The sequence below is a fragment of the Panthera leo genome, chromosome C1, assembly GCF_018350215.1.
Source record: "Panthera leo isolate Ple1 chromosome C1, P.leo_Ple1_pat1.1, whole genome shotgun sequence".
In the NCBI taxonomy this organism is placed as follows: Eukaryota; Metazoa; Chordata; class Mammalia; order Carnivora; family Felidae; genus Panthera; species Panthera leo.
Genome location: NC_056686.1, coordinates 150,253,481 through 150,273,350, shown reverse-complemented (window position 1 = coordinate 150,273,350; position 19,870 = coordinate 150,253,481). Strand labels below are relative to the sequence as shown.

The window sequence follows — 19,870 nt, the reverse complement described above, 5'->3', positions numbered from 1 at the left end:
GAACCCTTGTGCCATTTGGTTGCAGAGGGGAAAATAAGGAATGGATGAGTAGCTGATGGTGATAGCAGTATTGAGAGGTTTTTTTTTTAAAGATTTGCAAATTAGTAAGGTTTTATGCTAACAATAATGACATAATAGAGAACAAAAGAATTGATGATATAGGAAAGAAAGAGAATTGGTGTAATGTCTTTGAGTAGGTGTGAACAGATGGGGTCTAATGCAAAGGTAGAATGCTGACTTTGGATAATTCAATAATAATATATAGGAAAGCAGAGTATGTGGGAGTAGATGCCTGCAGGCAGGTAGATGTGGTGGTGGGAGTCTATGGAAGTTCCCTTTAAGTTATTTCACATTTCTCAGAGAAGTAGGAAGCAAATCTGAAAGTGAGGGTCAGAAGGATGTGCTGAAGATGTGAGGAGAGAAAACAGGTGTGAAATAGTCATCTAGAGAAACTTATTGGACCAGGGGAGATAGGATGATGAACCGGCAACATTAAGGGCCCACTTGAGGTATGTGGTCATGAACTAACGAGATTAGTCCGTGTAGCTGTTTTCCTTCAGCTACATCCAACTGCATCAATGCAGGTACAGATTAAAGAGTTGGATTCACACAGGGTTGTGGTTTTAACAAGCAGGTAATTGGCGTGAGAGAAAAGCAAAGAAGTTTATGGTATACACAGGGAGTGATTATAAGGACCCACACAAAGTTCTAATTTTCAGGGTTATCCCTTGAAGTGGACAAATTCTTCTTCTCTTAACTGAGAGAAAAAAGTATTAAAAATTCTATGACTTATACATTTCAAAAGAACATAAAAACCACGGAAATTATCCCATGGAGGAAAACAATATTTAAATAGTATGAAGTCAGAGTGCTTAATATCTTTTAATTTATCTTGCTCTGTCAGAGTGCTTAATATCTTTTAATTTATCTTGCTCCATTTAGTGAAAGAAAACACAGCTCATAGTATCTATTATTCAATTACAACATACATTTAAAAAATACTAATGTTGTAAAGAAGCATAGCAGACCCCAAGTGCCTTGATTCTTAATTCGATGTTCTTTCTACTATTGCCTCTTAATATTCTGAGTCCAGTAATTAATCCTGATTTTAAAGAGTCTCGTAAAAACAATTTTAAAAATACAGAGCTCCCAGTCCTCCACTTGCCTCAAAAATATCATTTCTCAAAGGCAAGATGTTTTCAAAAATGCTTGACTTCAGTCTTAATGTTCAAAAAACTAAATGGTATTAACAAGTGACTTTTCAAGTCTCACTCATTTTCAAATGTATTATTATTTTCACAGAATTTTTCCCAAACAAAATCGATTAAAGAGTTTCTTTCTTACCACTTCAGGAAGCATTATATTGTCTTTTTCTAATATCGTAAGTGCAAAGATGTTTACAAGTACAAAAAATAAGTCAATCTATAACCCCAAAAATTACACTTTCAGCAACTTCTTTTATTTTAGTAGATCAACTGAAACAATGTGGCTGCAGGTACAGAATCACAAAATTGTAATTGTTGAGAAAAGGAAATCAAATAATCTTTAATAATTATGAAATGACTTCAGAAATAAGACATCAGTGTGTATTTCGTAAATCGATAGTGAGATTGAGATTTTTTTCCCACCTCTGGCTAACCAGGAGAACATTCTATGTCTGGGTCTTAGTCAACTAGAGCAGTAAGGTCAGGCAAGTTGGACTCCACAGGGACAAAAGCCCTAGGGAAGGCTGAGTAGATGACATCTGTGGGGGCTGCAGGGGGCATATTCAGTAGAAACAGACGTGGCAATATGAGTGGCCTTAACAAACATTTGGCTACAAATCTCAACAAAGTCAGGCCTGTAATTTAAAAATGACCCCAAATAATAGCAAAATAATAGTCTTTATTTTTACCTCTCTTGATTATATAATAAGTGAAATGCACACTGGAGTTTTAATTTTTACAATTTTTATATCATACATCCACACAAAGGTAACATGAACATAAGAATTCTAATTTAAAAATTCTGGGGTGCCTGGATGGCTCAGTCGGTTAAGCATCTGACTTTGGCTCAGGTCATGATCTCGCAGTTTGTGAGTTCAAGCCCCACATTGGGCTCTGTGCTGACAGCTCAGAGCCTGGAGCCTGCTTCAGATTCTGCGTGTGTGTGTGTGTGTGTGTGTGTGTGTGTGTGTGTGTGTCTGCCCCTCCCCCACTTGCACTCTGTCTCTCTCTCTCTAAGATAAACATTAAAAAAAAAAAAAAGTTAAAAAATAATTCTTCCCAATCAGAAATAAGATTAGCAGTAAGGGGGAATTTTCTATCTGATATGATTAAGCCATGCCTTTAAATTTCCTTTTTTTTTTGTAATGCTTTCATTGCTTTATTTTTAAAAATACTGATCCACCTGGAACTTGTAAATGTTCCAATTTAATGCAAGACAACATTAAATAAATCTTGACATTAAGTAAAGAGTACATACTTATCAAAAAGAATATTTTTTTTTTTACTTTTTTTTAAGTTTTTAATCACCTGGTGCCCATCTTCACAAGGGCCCTCCTTAATCCCCATCAACTATTTCAGCCATTCTTCCACCCACCACCCCTCTGGTAACCATCAGGTTGTTCTCTATAGTTAAGAGTCTGTTTCTTTGTCTGTCTCACTTTCTTTTTTTTTTCTTTGCTCATTTGTTTTGTTTCTTAAATTTCACATGAGTGAAATCATATGGTATTTGTCTTTCTCTGACTGACATATTTTGCTTAGCATTACACTTTCTAGCTTGTTCCATGCTGTTGCAAATGGCAAGATTTCGTTCTTTTCTATGGCTGAGTAATAGACCATTTTATATTCACCTCTTCTTTATCCATTCATCTATCGATGGATACTTGGGCTGCCTCCATAATTTGACTATTGTAAATAATGCTACTATAAACATAGAAGTGCATGTATCCCTTTGAATTAGTGTTTTTGTATTCTCTGGGTAAATAGCTAGTGGAGTGACTACTGGATCATAGAATAGCTCTATGTTTAACTTTTCAAGGAACCTCGATACTGTTTTCCACAGTGCCGCACCAGTAAGCATTCCCACCAACAATGCAAGAGGTTCATTTTTCTCTACATCCTTGCCAACATCTGTTGTCTCTTGTTTTTAATTTTAGCTATTCTGACAGGTATGCGGTGATACCTCATCATAGTTTGACTGGCATTTTCCCGATGATGAGTGATATTAAAAATCTTTTCATATGCCTATTGGCCATCAGAATGTCTTCTTTGGAGAAATGTCTGTTCCTGCCTTCTGCCCATTTTTAATTGGATTATTTGTTTTGGGATATTGAGTTTTATAAGTTATTTATATAATTTTGATACTGACCTTTTATCAGATATCAAAAAGAACTTTAAAGCATTAAAGAGCTTTGAAGTGCCATTAAAGTTTAATTTCTAGAAATACAGCAGAATAAACATTCCTACTTAATAGACTTCATAAAGTCTGAACTGTGAAATGTTCAGTGTGGCAAGGTGGATTGAATAGGCAGAAAACAAGATCATATGACTTTGTTTTTCAACAGGGTGATAAATGATGTCACCTAGGAAAAATATAAATTATTGAAAGCCTTACTGTATACATTTTTATCTAGTTTCCACTTGGTACATTATAAAATGGCAAGAACAAGCAGTAAGAAAATCTAGACACACAGCAAAATTCGATCTTTAATTCTTCGATCAGGTTTCCCACACCAAGCTCCATACACAAAAGGAGGAGAGAGGAGGAAAATGCCAATGACCCCAGAGAAGCCATGGTGATGGGAGTGTTGTGTCTGGGCTGGAGGCTTAATTTTCTTTCCTTTTTTTAAAAAAAAAAAAGTCTATTTATTTTGAGAGAGAGAGAGAAAGAGTGGGCTAAGGGCAGAGAGAGAGGGAGAGAATCCCAAGCAGTCTCTGCACTGTCAGCACAGAGCCCAATGCAGGGCTTGATCTAAGGAACTGTGAGATCATGACCTGAGATGAAATCAAGAGTCAGATGGTTAACCGACTGAGCCACCCAGGCAGCCCAGGCTGAATTTTCTTAATATTCACCAATTTCAAAGTAATATATCAAAATATGGAAAGACAGCAATGGGCTTTTCTCAGACCATATTTTACATGTTTATTAAAATTTTAATTTTCCTCCAGTATAATATGTTTTAAGGTGGGTTTAAAATCTTTCCAGGCATATGGGACCATTTGATTTGGTAGCATATCATCAATATATCAAATTTCTCAGTGAAGTGTGTTGGATAGCATTAAGACTCTGTAACTTCATATCCCTACCTTCTTAGGTGCTATATAGGTTCTGGTACCAATTCCAATGTGTTCCCCATTGAACCAGGGGGTTCTCCACACCAACAAGCAATGCTACAGATACTAGCTGGGTATCCTACAATCCAGCTCAACTCTGACACTATTTAATGGGACACAGCATCAGATTCCATTATTAAGGGTTTACACCTGCAAGATTGCCCCTGTCTCACCCCAAGTTGCCACCTGAGCTTCTGACTGAGTGGCTATAAATCAAAGATTCCCATGACCCTCTCCTCAGGTTCAATTAATTTGCTAGAGCAGCTCACAGAACTCAGGGAAACATTTTGCATACAGATCACTGGCTTATGATGAAAGGATATAACTCAGGAACACAGCCAGGTAGAAAAGATGCACAGGGCAAGGTATGGAGAAAGGGTGAGGAGCTTCCTTCCCCTCTCCAGACATGCTTCTCTCCCCAGTCTCCACATGTTCACCAACCTGGAAGCTCTCTGTTCCCTGTCCTTTTGGGGTTTCATGGAGGCTTCATTACATAGGCATGATTGATTAAAACATTGGCAACTGGTGACTGAATGCAATCTCCAGCCCCTTCCACTTCCTAGAGGTGGGAGGGTGGGACTAAAAGTTCTAACCCTCTAATCACACAGTTGGCTCCAGTGGCCAGCAGCCCATCCTGTGGTGAGTTCCAAAAGTCACCTCATTAACATCTTGCTCCTCACTTAGGAAATTTGAAGGGGTTTAGGAGCTCCATGCCACAAAAGGGAATGAACACCAAATATATATATATATATGTTATTAAAAATATGTTATATTAAAAATGTTATTAAAAATCACAATAACACACAATTTAAATCATTTTGAATCTTTTCAATGAGTTATACTTTTTTAGTACATGTATTTAAAAGACAAAAAAATGACGGGATTTTTAAGAGTATTTTCAAATATACATACCTGGGAAGGAACATTTTTGGGAGGCTCTATACGAATGCTTGGATCCCATTCTCCAGGAGGAAGAACAGTAACCTGATCTAGAAATTCATCGATTCCTGATACCAAGTCATTGCGATCTTTAGCTTTGTAAGCAACATCATGAAATACCTACAGGAGGAAAAGATAAAAATAATAAATAAAGATAAAAAGTAATCATAAAATCTTAATGTGTTCAGTGTTTTCATTTCCCAGTTATCTTACATGTGATTATAACAATTTGAAGAACTAGGCAGCTCTAACTAAAAAAAGTTTTTAAACTATTATAATTTATTCTACGAATGCACACAGATAGAGATTTTTCTTAGAGTGCTAGAATGAATGTTGAAATTTCTGAAACAAAAGTAAGAAAAAGAGAAAGGAGTATGAAAGGAATCTCATTCAGTTAGAATTAAGGATTCAAGCTTGGCAAAGGTTATTTTTGTGTGGCAAAATCAAACTTTCAGAAAGAAGCCCTTGCTTAAAAACAGAGATAAGATTTATAGAATATATTGAAAATTTTAGCAATACTTATACCCTGAAACATATAAACTAATTTAAAAGGTTATTTTGTTTTAATTTTTAAATAATAATAAAGTTATAAATGAGTGTTTTCTGAATATATATCACATCATCTATACAGTATAACAAGCATATTTCCATTCAAAATGAGTTACATTTACACACACGCACACGCGCACGCTGTGGTAGTCATTTATGCTATTGACAGACATCACAGTTCTTCTCAACATAGGGTAAGATGTCATTCCTTGCCTTCTTTGATAGTGGGATTAGGTGTACCCCATTTAGGTGCACATATGTCAATTTCAAATGGAAGTTATGACAATTTGCATGTAATTTAACGCATTGTCTTTTGTCTGCCGTAGTGACTGAGAAAAAGCAGGGTGAGGGGGAGCTTCTATGGGCCTGGGTACCTGAGCGACGATAATCTGCAGAACCCCTCTGCTAACTTAGGACAGACACAGGCCATGATAGAAATAAATGCTCACTGTTTTAAACCACTGAGATTGTAGGTGGTTATTCCTGCAGCATAACACAGAGACAAATGGTATATTTAACATAACAAATGAAGAAAGTAAAAATAAAGATACATGGGATAACTTAGTCTATATTAAACATAATATGAATATTTCTGATACTTTTTGTATTTCATATAATATGAAATGGAGCAGACATTTGAGGCTTGGGGTTACTAAATTATTCTTATGCTGAGTTACATATTACACTGACCACCTTTTCTAAAATTTCCAGGGAAATTGTGCTTTCAAATATTCTACTTTTAGAACATTTGTTTTAGTTTCTGGTTTGATACTCAATCTAAACTGCTGAAGAAGAGATTATGATTATTTTCAAAGGCTTTTGCTTTACTTTCCAACCAAGAACTTTTCACAGATGATCATTGGTATGATAAACATATAGTCTTGGTTTAGGATAATTTGAAGACACCAAAAACATATTAATGGTTTAGTTGTATTTTGGGAAAGATATTTTTTCTAAATATTGACAACACTGATTTCCTACCATAAGCCACTGAGTTTATAGCTCAGAATCTCTCTCCTCTTCTACAGAGTTTTATATGATCATGAGACCCAATCTAAACATTTAAGAGTTGCAAATGTTCTTAATCCCAACAAGAGTTTAACTACTTTACTGTTTCCCTGCTAGTAGCAACTCTCTTGAAATCTTTCTTGATTTGACCTCTTAATTAAAAAAATTGTTTCGGGGTGCCTGGGTGGCTCAATCGGTTGGGCCTCCGACCAGCTCAGGTCGTGATCTCACGGTTTGTGGGTTCAAGCCCCGCATTGGGCTCTGTACTGACAGCTTGGAGCCTGGAGCCTGCTTTGGATTCTGTGTCTCCCTCTCTCTCTGCCCTTCCCCCACTCACAGTCTGTCTCTCTCTCCTTCAAAAATAAATAAACATTGGGGTGCCTGGGTGGCTCAGTGGGCTGAGCCTCCAACTTCGGCTCAGGTCATGATCTTGCGGTTGACAAGTTTGAGCCCCGCATGGGGCTCTGTACTGACAGCTCAGAGCCTGGGGCCTGCCATGGATTCTGTGTCTCCCTCTCTCTCTGCCCCTCCCCCACTCATGCTCTGTCTCCCTTTGTCTCAAAAATAAATATAAACATTAAAAAAAATATTTAAAAAAATTTTTAATTGCTTCAAAGGATCACATGATCTTATACCTGCTTTAGATATATGAATGTCCAAATTCATTCAGGGCAGCTGATTTCCTATTGTCTTCAAACTCCTCAGATACCACAATTTGTTTGATTTTAAATTAAAAACTTTCTTTACTATTGATTTCCTATCACCAATTTTCCCAATAGCTTTATTTTAAAGGGCTCTTGTCCCTTCTCTTTGTTTAGCTAACCTAACATTCTGATTTCAACATACATTTGACATTTAAGAGAAGCCTTCCCTGATCCCCTCTCAAACAAGATTAGACATCCTGTTAATACGTTCCTAACACCTTGTCCTTTTTCTTGATAGCTTTCACTGTAACTATAATTATTGTAATTCATTGTTAATTATATAATTAGTTGTTTAATGCTTATTTTTCCTGCTAACACATGAGCTCTGAACATTCATTTAATATTTATCAAACTATTTATATGCTAAGGATACATCAGTGAATAAAACCAACAAAAATCCATCCCCTCATGGAGCTTACATTCTAGTGGGAGGGTAGAGATGGAAAATAAACAATATAAGGAGTGTATATATTTTGTTGGAGGGTGGAAAGTCCAATACAGAAAAATGAGGTAGGAAAAGAGAATAAGGGTATAACTGGGGGGTGCTATAATTTTAAATAGGGTGATTGAGGAAGACCTCAGTGAGACATTTCAGCAAAAACCAAGGTATTGGAAGCAAGAGCTCTCCAGGCAGAGGGTATAGCCAGTGCAAAGATTCTCGGGTGAAAGCATGCATGTCATATTTGAGAAGTAGCTAGGTGGCCAAATGCTGGGAAGGAATGAGCTAGAGGGAGAGCAGCAGGAAAGGTCAGAAGGGCAGAAAGTCATCCTGGGATTTTTTAGATCTTCATAAGAATTTTGACTTTTACTCTGAATGAGATAAGAAGCTATTAGAGGGCCTTGAGCAGAAGCCTAGCTCCTGCTGTTGTCCGGAGAACAGAAGGAAGTAGGCAAGGGCAGAGAGAGCAGTAGGAGTTCTACTGCGATGGTAGAATAATAATGGTGGCATGGGCCAGGTGATGAGGGTAAGAACCAGGTGATAGCAGTTCAGAAAGTCAGAAGTAGTAGGATTCTGCACATATTGTGAAAGTAGAGGCAGGCAGATTTACAGATAGATCGGACTTGAGTGTGAAAGAGGAGTCAAGGATGACTTCAGGGTGTTCCATGAGGCCAGTGTCCAAAGCTTTCATTTCTACCACTTTATCTCCAATATGTAGTAGGCAATGAATATATATTCTTCACAATAATAACATGAAATATTTACAATTATTGTCATTCCCAGTTTGAAGATGAGGAAACTGAGGCAGAGAGAGTGGAAGTTAACTTGCTCAAGACCACACAATGAAGAAGTACCCTTTCCTTCTTTCTTTCTTCTTTCCTTTTTTCCTCCCCCAGCCCACCTCTCTTCCTTTCTTTGTTTCTTTCTCTTCTTTTAAAATATAGGAGAGTCTAGACCATCTTTATAAGGGGATAGAAATGATAGAGTAGGGAAGGAGAAACTGATAATGTAGGAACCATAATTAAGGAGCAAGTTTCAATGCAGTGGAAGGGAAGAAGGAAGGATACAGAAAAGGAAGCTGAAAAAAAGCAGCAGTGAATTAGGAAGAAACCTCAATAAATGTGTTTGTTTCCTTCAAGCCTGCTTTTAATATTTTTGGACCTTTATTCTTCTATGTTTTTCTTATAATAAGTTTATCAAGCTCCTTGATAAATCCTGTTGGGATTTTGATTGGAATTGCATTGATTTCTCTCTCACCACCACTGCTTGCCCAAATTGTTGCAATGCCTCTCAAGTGGTCTGCTTTTTCCCTTGCTCCTCCTCAAGATAAATCATGTCATTTCTTTTCTCAAAGTCTTTCATTTGCTTCCCAACTCCAAGTCCCTACAGAGACTGGCCTGTTGCCTCTTTGACCTCATTGCCTACTGCACTCTCCCTTTCTCCCTCCTGCCCAGCCATGTTGTCCTCTTTGCTGTTCCTCAGATATTCCTGGCAAGCTCCTGTCTCAAAGCATTTTCCCTCATTTATTCTTTTGTTTGGAAAGTATTCCCTCAGATATCTGAATAACTTGCTCCTTCTCTTTTAGGTTCCTGATTTTAACTTGCAACTGTCTCCATTCCATTCCTATCTTCCTTCCCTGCTTTGGCAGTTTCCTCCAAAGCACTTATCACCACATATCATACATTTTACTTTTATGTATTAGTCTGTCTTTTCACTAGACTATTAGCTCAATGAAAGAAAAGGCTTTTGTCTATTTTGTTCACTCATATATCCCCATCAACTGCAAAAGTGCCTGATAAATAGTTCACATTCAATAAATATTTATTGAACGAATTAATAAAGAACAAAGTGAAGAAGGAATTCAACCTAATAGAGACCAAGACTCATTATAGTAAGAATACTATAATTAAAATAGTGATGGCGCAGAGATGGATGGGGTTTTTTTTGAAAAGCACTTATTACCCACCATTGAGTAAATGATGGACTAACCAATAAATGGTACTAAGCCAAGTGATTATATAAAATGAAATTGGATCTTTACCCATCTCCCATGCAAAAAGCAATTCTAGGTACATGAAAAACTTGTATATGAGAGATAAAGTAAAAAACTCATTGTACATAAAAGAATGTATCTAAGCAATAGTTCCTATTTCAAAATTTAGTTTCAAAACAAAGCACACAATTAATTTTAGTTGTTCTTCATGAAAAAAAAAGAAAGAACAGGTATTCAACAATGTCAAATGCCAAAAGGAGATCAAGTGACACTGAGTACAGAACATGGAATAGTATATCTGGTAAATAAGGACCTTACTGAAAGCAGTTTTAGCACAGCGGTGCCAACAAAATTCGGACTGTAACACATTGAGATGCATGAAGCTAAGATACCGAGAACTAGGTGAACGCTACCCCTACAAAGCTGTTGAGATTCAGATTCAGTCAACAGTTCTTCAATGGTAGATGCTATATGAAGCAGTAGGTATTTCATTTTCAGGATGGAGGAAACCTGGACATGTATTTGATATGTATTTCTTAAATAGCTACTGTATTTGGGCATGTTCTCTGATTGAACAGAAAAGTCAGTACTGACTCAAAATCCGGGTAACAGAGAAAACTGTTGGCTCAAAAGCCAAGAACAAGAAAAAGAAAAATGATGTCACTCTCAGGAAATTTTTTTTGTCTTTCCTTTTGTTTTCATAAACGTTATTTCATTATTTATGTTAACATATATTGATTTTATTTCATAAACATTATTTCAGTATGTTAATATATATTGACTTTATTATTATTTTTAAATGAATTTCATAAATACAGATTTTAAAAATTCTCAGTTTTAAGTTCTATTATGATAAATATTGGCATGCTAGTTATATAAACAAAAAGTCTTTGGTGTGCTTAATAATGTTTAAGAATGGAAAGGGATTAATACAATGGTCGTAGTGCCAATAAGCAAAATCATATGATTTATCTCTAGCAATGCTTAACGGAAAGGAACAAAATAGATTACTCAATTGATTCAAGATCAGGTATTGCTAAGAGGACTAGCACATTCAGTCATTAACTCATTAAAAAAAAATTATTAAACCCTGACTGAAGACCACATGCCAGGCTAGCTAAGTCTAAAGATACAAAAGGAAAAGACAGACTACGTATGTACAAGAAGTTTCCAGTATGGAGAGGAGAAAAACAAACAGAGCTCAGGCAACAAAAAGTTTTTTTGAGCACCTGACAAAATCAGGGCACAAAAATGAATAATAAGTGGTAACAGCTGTCACAGAATTTACAGTTTGATACTGTAATCCGATTCATCAGTTCCTTAACTAAACTTTATGAATCAAACTAAATTTTGTTCTTAATGAGTGTAATTATTCATTGCCTTCAAAGCAATTAGATAAGCAGAACAACTTGTCTACCTGTGTTTTGAACAACAACAAAAAAGTGCTTTCTCTTTTAAAAGAGAAAACATTTAAATATTTCTTGATATTCAATTAATGCACTATTATAATTAATATGCCCTTTATCGTTAATCGCCCTCGTCTTCTATAGTAACTTTCTGGCTGAGTTTCTGCTTCTCTATCCCACTGGTGAGAGTTACAAATTACTCTAAAACTAAGCTCTAAACTTTCAAATCTAAGGGATTTATATTTGAGCCCTCATTAGATGGCCAATGCTTGTTCTCAAATTGGGTAGTTCTCTTTAATCAGGGAAATAGATGGAAATCCTTTCTTTCTCTGCTATCACTCTCACCCTAAAATTTAAAAAACATGGATGTTTCTCTGTTGTTCCACACCCAGTGATTAGTTTAAAAAAACTTTGGATGGGGCGCCTGGGTGGTTCAGTCGGTTGAGCGTCCGACTTCAGCTTGGGTCACGATCTCACGGTTCGTGAGTTCGAGCCCCGCGTCAGGCTCTGGGCTGATGGCTCAGAGCCTGGAGCCTGCTTCCGATTCTGTGTCTCCCTCTCTCTCTACCCCTCCCCCATTCATGCTCTGTCTCTCTCTGTCTCAAAAATAAATAAACATTAAAAAAATTTAAAAAAATAAAAATAAAAAAAATTAAAAAAAAAATAAAAATAAATAAAAAAAACTTTGGAATTGAAATCTTTCTGTTGAGAAAGTCTTGACGCCTAATTGGGGAAAGGAAGAATTAGGAAGAGAGATACGTTCAGTATATATGTACCTCCCATGACCCAACGTGTCCCTCTTATCGTATAACCTATCCCATGCCCCAGAAACAGCTTAATGTAATGTCCTAATGTCTTAAGATGTGGAAACATAACACAAAATACATGTGCATAAAAGTGACAGTACTTAAATTGTGGACTACACATCACAGTGGCATATATTTTGCAATGCTGTAAAAATTGTAAAATATTAATCATTATGGAACCACTTAAAGCAAAGATACTGTGTCTTCTCATGAGAGTTCTACTAGGGCAAGTGGGTGGTCTTCCTGAAGCCCTTTTTTTTTTTAACTCCCCTGTCTTCTCTCAGATGTCCTCAATAAAATGACATTCACTGTAGTGGACCGAGTAGTGTCCTCTCAAAACATAAATCCACCTGAACCTCAGAATGTGACCTTATTTGGAATAAGGGTCTTTGCAGATATAATGGAGGTAAAGATCTCAGGATAAAATCATCCTAAATTAGAGTGAGCCCTAAATTCAATGACAGGTGTTTTTGTAAGAGACAGAAAAGAAGAAAACACAGAGGCACAGGGGAGAAGGCCACATGAAGATGGAGGTGAAGACTGGAATTTTGCCACCACAAGGCAAGAAATGCCAGGAGCCACCAGAAGCTGGAGAGACAAGGAAACATTCTCCCCTAGAGCCTTCAGAGAGAATGTGGTCCTACTGACACCTTGAGTTCACACTTCTAGCTCCCCAAAATGTGAGAAAATAAATTATTCTTGTCTTAATCACCTAGTTTATGATAATTTCTATGGCAGCCATAGAAAACTAATACACTCGTTGATTCTCAAACTGATGAAAAATATGTTTTTCTTCTGGTTTTTGGTTTCCTATGTGTAAATATCAATAACAAATCCATACAAAACCATAAAACATAATTTAGACAGATATAATAGAATTTATATCAAACCCTAAAGTTCAAAATTTCAGATTTCATAAACCTAAGGAAAAGTTATATAACAATACTAATTTGTTTTTTTTTTTCAAATTTTTAATCCAAAGCCATGTATTTCAATAAATACATTAAATTCTTTAGATGAGATTCTAGAAAACGTATAACCTGTTTATTATTTACTACTAAATTTTGAATGTATGACCCTTCTGTGGTCTTTTGTACTTGCTCTTCTTTAACAATTAAAAACAATAAAAAATAGATTTCCATAAGGTGCTGGGGATACAAGAAACCAGTTATATGTTAGCACTTATGTTCTTATTTTCATGATCATACATTTTTGAGACATATACCTCTTTGAGAAGCTGCTAAAAACTTTTTTCCAGTCCAAAAAAAAGTACATACAAATTTTTTACACAGAAAAATTTGTGTGCTGTATCATAAAGATCACAGCCCCCTTGAAATCCATCTGTAGCTCCTCTAATGGTTCAAAGACTCTCAGGTTAAGAACATTCAGGCAAAACTGTAAAGAGAGTTGATAGATGTTGCATAGCTTTTGGTGTCATATATACTATTCAGATACACTGTCAACGTTTTCTCTTGAGGTCCTAAAATTATTTTGCCCAAAATAATTATAAGATTTGTAATGATATTAACAATGGCACTCACTTTAGCAGGACATACACTATAAGGGAATATTAATAAATATCTTCTAAATGTCACTAAATAAAGAATTTTCTCTAGAGTATGAGGTTTTAAAGCATTATATTCATGTGTGTGAATTTATTACCCCTTTCAAACAAATTTTTTCAAAGGAAATTTTATACTGGAAACATAGAAGAAGGGGGATTTAATAGAGAGAAATCTGATTCACAACAAATAGTCATGAATACAGGAACTCCAAAAGTTAAGTGTACCTAATGGGGAAAATGTTCCCAATGAACTTGAATAAATACCTCATCTGTCATTAGGGTTGCAATTGATCTGCCAATCTCATGGTACTGTTGACCCTTTCCCAGGGGTCCCAGAAGAATGAACAAAAATCTGTAATTAAGAAGAAAAAAAAACAAAAAGTTTCAAGGTAGAAATATAAAAAATAACTTTAATAGTTACAGAATCACTCAGCTTAAAGGACTTATTTAAGATGGGGATTTGATGTAAAATACTTACATATTTTTTCACAGTTTATTATTGTTTGGAAACATTTTAAGATGATTTCCACTTATGCTTAAGATCCCTAAGCAATGGGAATCCATGGTTATTTTGATCTCAGTATTTTCCCATATAGTTGCCCTTAGAGCCTACATGATAGTGAGAATCTTAAGGATTGTATAATCCTTAGAGGAGGAAGGTGAGAAAAGTAAAATATGATTAAGCTTTTCTGAATTATAAGGAAGAGAACTCACTAATATTCAAATTGTAGCATCGGGTAAAGAGGAAAAAGGTAACATAATAGTATAAACAAAGAAAGAACATGGTCAAAAAAATAGCAGTTATATGTGCAATTTACATTAAATAAAAAATATTGTCAGGAATCAAAGATAAATTAGGCAGAAGAAACAGGGAGTTAATGATCTATTAATTCCAATTATGGAGGAATATAAATACTAGCTACATTGTGATATTCCATCTAAATTAGACTGAAAGTCTAGCAAACTCATCGTCACAACTGGAGCTTTTGAAGAAATCCATACACGCTCTAGTTTTGGAGGACTCTGGCAATTGTCTCTGAAAAAGGTCAGTGCTGCAGAGAAATTGAGAAAATTTTAAAATGCCCTATATTCTGCAATATAATTCAGTGGTATTAATTTGCTAAGTGGTTTATGTTCTTATGTGTGAAGACTAAATAGCTTTATAAGGTATACCAAATCAGATACTATACTCCTACCTTTCATTTAACTATAAACTTTAAAGATTGTACATGTTTTTACACGAAGCATATATTGCACAGTCTTAGAGAGTCTGACATCGATTTTTTTGTGTTAGTTTTACCTGAACCCAAGTCAATTTCTACTATACAGAAATGTCTACTACACATTTAAAAGAGGACCAGCTTACTGTGGTGGCAGGTGCTTTATCAACTATAATACTTTTAAGAAATTTTATAACCTATGTACATCTTGCTGTTTTTCAGGTTTCCACTTCATGGGCTATTTATAAAGTCCTAAAAAAATTATTTTCTGACATTTTTACTATGTGTGCTATTATATTCATGGTGTGCCCTTTGTCCTCCGAAGAAAGAATAATTAGGAACCTTGAACAGCTTTCTTTATTCTACTTGTCTAACTAATCTTCTTCCATTTTTCACCTTTCCAAACTAAATAGTCTAGTCTTTTTAATCTCTCTCTTACACAGTGGCTCTACTGTGCCCCTAATTTTTCCTCCATTGTTCTCTACACATATTTTGCTATGTCAGTATGAAATGAGGTCACCTAAACCTTGACAGTTTTCAAAGTGAGGGTATGTAACCCCATTAAGGCTTTTCTCTACTCCTGGGAATTTTTCTTTTCTCTCCTTTGAAATACAGGAACTATCATTGTCATAAATAGCCATCATTGATGCAGAATTTCATCAGACACCTTCCTAAATGGTGGAACAAGAATTCACTGCTTGGAGGACTGAAAAGGAATTTTAAACTACTAAAATAATGCCTCTACAATTAGTAAGTCTGATATCTTACACCTGAAGTCCAAATTCCCAGAAACTCTGAATAGGTTGCAAGTTGTATATAGAAAAAATGCGGTCTAATCAGAGAGTCAGATGCCACGTTAATGTGCTCAAGTTTTCTTCCCTCTTTTTAATAAAAGTTGGCATGTATCAGAAGTCTTGGGAACCCTCCCACAGGATGAACGGACACTTCTTCCTACAACCTGAATGGTAACCAGGTTCCTGTCTCAAATCTGTTCCTGTCACAGATTCAGGGATGGGGTCACCAGATCCCACTTCCCTTTGCTGAGCTCTTATGAAATGAGGCCTCTCCTGGCTAAACTAGTCCACATTTTTGGAATATTTTATCCACCAGCAAAGCACAGAGTGATATAATATGCTATGTTTTTAGTTAAGGCCAAAGATCCATGGAGGAAACGTATTTTACAAACCAAGAACCTGAACTCTTCATTATTTTTAAATTGGCTGAGGCATTCAGTGTTTGGAAGTTGAAGGATACTAAAGCATCTGGAACAGTTGCATCAATCAGAGGGCACCAATCATGGGGGAAATGGGGCCCTCCTTAAGTATGTTTTGCTATATGAATGCAGATGGAGTAAATAGCTGTCTGTATACAGGAATCACATTTAATGGGAGGGAAAGGGAAGAAAACAAGGTCCACTGAATGAATCGCTAGGAACCTAACATGCTGAAGTTAATGTTCTTTTCTTTTTTCCACAGTTTTGCCCATGGACATATATTTTATTTATAAAATAGAGATAAACTATAAACAATGTAATTCAGTTCATATTATCCTTAAGTCGTTAGTTTCTATGTATAGTTGAATGAAAAATATGTTTAGGTAATCAAATTAAATTTGCACTTTTGATTTGACTTCAACAACAGTACCATGATGCTACTACCAATAATTCTTCAGACTCTGCATGGGAAACACATATATGCCTGGGATGGAAATACACACTATATTAGATAGAGCAAGGCCTCTCTTAATGATGGCACTTGCATGTATTTGGAAGGCATACTAATTCAAGCATAAGCTATGAAACTTTTACCTTTCTGAGTCTGACCACACTCATATACAAGATCCTCTCTTTAGCCCACAATCAATTTTTAGCCACATTGCAATCCTTGAGGACAGCCCAACACGTTACCCTTTTTATCAACATTATAAGAAAGGATTTGTATGGTGATATTGACCAGGGTATTCAGAGATGAGGAGGATGCCTAACAGAAAACATCGGAGTTTGAGAGAAAGGAGGAAAGAACAGAATAATTTTTAAAGTATTTTTCTCCTCTTCCACAAACAAGAATTTTGTGCATTTCACATTCGTTTCTAGGAGAACTTTCAGAGGAAATTATACTTATTTACTCTTTGTTTTCTTGTTTTGGTTTTGGACAATTTCTTTTACCAAAAAAAAAAAATGGTTTCAGAAAAATGCAAAAGATGCTCTTATACTTTTTACCTGGTTGGAATTGGGACTTCAGCCAGGCCTTGAAGCAATACAGCAGGAGACAACCTCACAAACGCAACCACAGTTCGATCCAAGAATTCCAATTCCCCAACTAAGATGTTTGAAGCTTCAGCACCCGGAGGAATCTTTTTCATAAAATGCAGATCAACCTGAGAGCATCACAAAGTAAAATAAGATAAACCAAAATTTGCTAAGTCATATCCCAGCACAGTGTTTCACAAGTGGTAACCCATCAATAAACATAGGTGAAATAAATATAACTTATATAAATAATATGTAAATCAAGTTTTAACATAGTTAAACATCTCATTTGCCCTTTAAAAATAATAACTTTCTTCTTGTGTGTTTTTCGAAGTTCTCATATAGAAGGTGAATACTCTAGTTTCTCTATTCAATGTTTTTAAAAGAAGCTTCTTCAGCATCAGCAATCTTGAAATTTTCAGGGAGAAAAGCATATGTGCTCAATTAGATGAATATATTTTAATCATCATTTAATTAGTATTTGCCAATAGGCTTAAATATTTTTATATTACGTTATCTTAATTTTGTGACAAAATATTTCAACTAATACTCAAAATATGCCTATTTCAAAAGAAATATAATCATGTTTCTCTTTACAGTATAAATTATGATTTTAGTCTATCTTCTAGTTTTTCTATATCCTTCACATTCTATACTTGGCCTGACCACTCTTCAATTTTAATTTCTCATCAGACATTAGAATTTAAATATAGCAAAGTAAAGAAAACAATAAATGTATTAACATTTGACGTTGCTGAACGGGCAGAGTTGAATTTCTGATATGAGATGTCTGTGGTTGAAATGAATGAACACAAAACAAAAGCGATCATTTACAAGAAAAAATGCTTAAAGGGCAAAGTCTGAAAAATGATTGTAAAACACTCTCAAAAGTAAATATCAATTTTTAATGGACAGGGCCTCAGTGAAAACTAAGCAATGACTTTAAAGTCAATTTCACAAGGCCTATTTCTTGTTTCTAATTTATTTGAGTTGCTTTTTATAGATACCTTTTTGTAGGGAGAGTAAGAGTATATCTGCTATAGTAACTGGTTTATGCTCTCATGTGAATGAAATGGGGGCCCAAGATCAAAGTCGGAATAGGTGCGAAGAGAGAAAAGAGCTTCAGTAAATATAGGTGAGGCTTGGATTTTTTTCTTTTGCAAATTTAATGATTTGAAAAGATTTTTTCTGAGAAGTTTACAATGAAAAAAATTAAAACTTTTGGATGAGGACCTTAGGAAGTCCACCGCCAGACTGTAGTGACTACATTTAATATGTTGCTTTCAGAAATCAAGACCTCAGCATAGCTATTTGGAAGGATTATAACTACTTAATTTTTCTGTAAGATATGAGTGTCATAAAACATAAATCCTATTATGTGATGCATACATTTTATCACAAGGATTAAACATAAAAATAATCTTCAGTACTCCACTAAAAATAGTAAACAGAACCAATATTCTATTTTAAAGAAAAAGAAAAATGATTTAACAAACCAAAACTGCCTATAAAAAATTATGACAAGTATTATAAATTGCAAAATTTTCAAACTACAAATATACTTCCAAATATAAATCTGTAAACTCATAAAACATATACATTGGGATATCATATGCTAAATATTTTCCTTTTATAGAATCCTTAACTTATAGATACAAAGTATTTATTTACTTTAATACTGGAAGGTTAAATTTCATGGGAATTTTTATCATATTTTTGTATTTATTTTTCTAGCTAGAAGAAATGCACACTTTGAAAATGCTTTAAATTGGTAATGCTTTACAATTTTATGATAATGCATACATTTTCAAGAAGGGAATAAAAGATACACTATTAGCCCTGTGACAAAAACATAGTATATTTTCATCTTCATAAGTCTTTTAGAGCCTAACAAACAACAAAGTTTTTTTCTCCCAATGGAAATAACAATTACACAATGTTAATACACTGGAACAAAATTTAAACTAAGAAAAAAGCTCTTTAAGAAAATCTACAAATGATAAATAGGAATTATATTGGTAATAGCCATCACAACTTTACTGAGAAATTTAAATTCCACCCAAAACTTTCTATAAGTTTATTTATTGTTTGGCAAATGTCATAGGCTTCACTATTGAAGTCTGTGCCTCAGACTGGTGGCAATCATACAAATAAATGCCTTAAGATGCAATTTAATTAATTAAGGAATACATAGTGTGCTAAAAATAGTCAAATTTACAAAAGGAAATATATGGTCCTAGCATTTGAATTATTTTTGTATTACATAATACCTAATATATCTTGATTTATGTCTGTTGTTTAGAAAAAACATTAAAATACACAGAATTTGAGGTTTAGCAAATTTATCTTTTGCTTTGAAATGTAATAACTTATAGCTTATCTGGAGTAGCCATTATATTATACTCATTACATTCTATTATTCTTGGAGTAGTCATATATTTGGGGGTAAGGGATTATATAACACATCATCTAATTATATTATTGCATTATACAATTACATATTATATTGTTCCTGGATTAGCCCTATATTTTTGTATTTGTGCTAATATACTGTTCATAAGAACCTTATCTGACAATCAAACCTTTTAATATAACAATTGTCTCCAAGACAATCCTCAAGTGGACTCAAACACTTGGAATGAGCACAAAGAAACCCTGGGATTTTCTTGTTCTCTGAA

The 19,870-nt window shown here is 34.8% G+C and overlaps 1 protein-coding gene across 2 annotated transcripts in view; it reads right to left on the bottom strand.

Moving 5' to 3' along the window:
- Window positions 1–19,870, bottom strand: part of SLC4A10 (solute carrier family 4 member 10) — a 187,896-nt gene that overhangs the window by 82,565 nt on the left and 85,461 nt on the right. For both annotated transcript variants that reach the window (XM_042952554.1, XM_042952553.1), the window contains exons 7-9: window positions 17,163–17,320; window positions 13,989–14,076; window positions 5,229–5,375 (exon numbers count right to left, since the gene is read on the bottom strand). In XM_042952554.1, coding sequence (XP_042808488.1) covers window positions 5,229–5,375; window positions 13,989–14,076; window positions 17,163–17,320 — 393 coding nt within the window. The remainder of the gene's footprint in view (window positions 1–5,228; window positions 5,376–13,988; window positions 14,077–17,162; window positions 17,321–19,870) is intronic.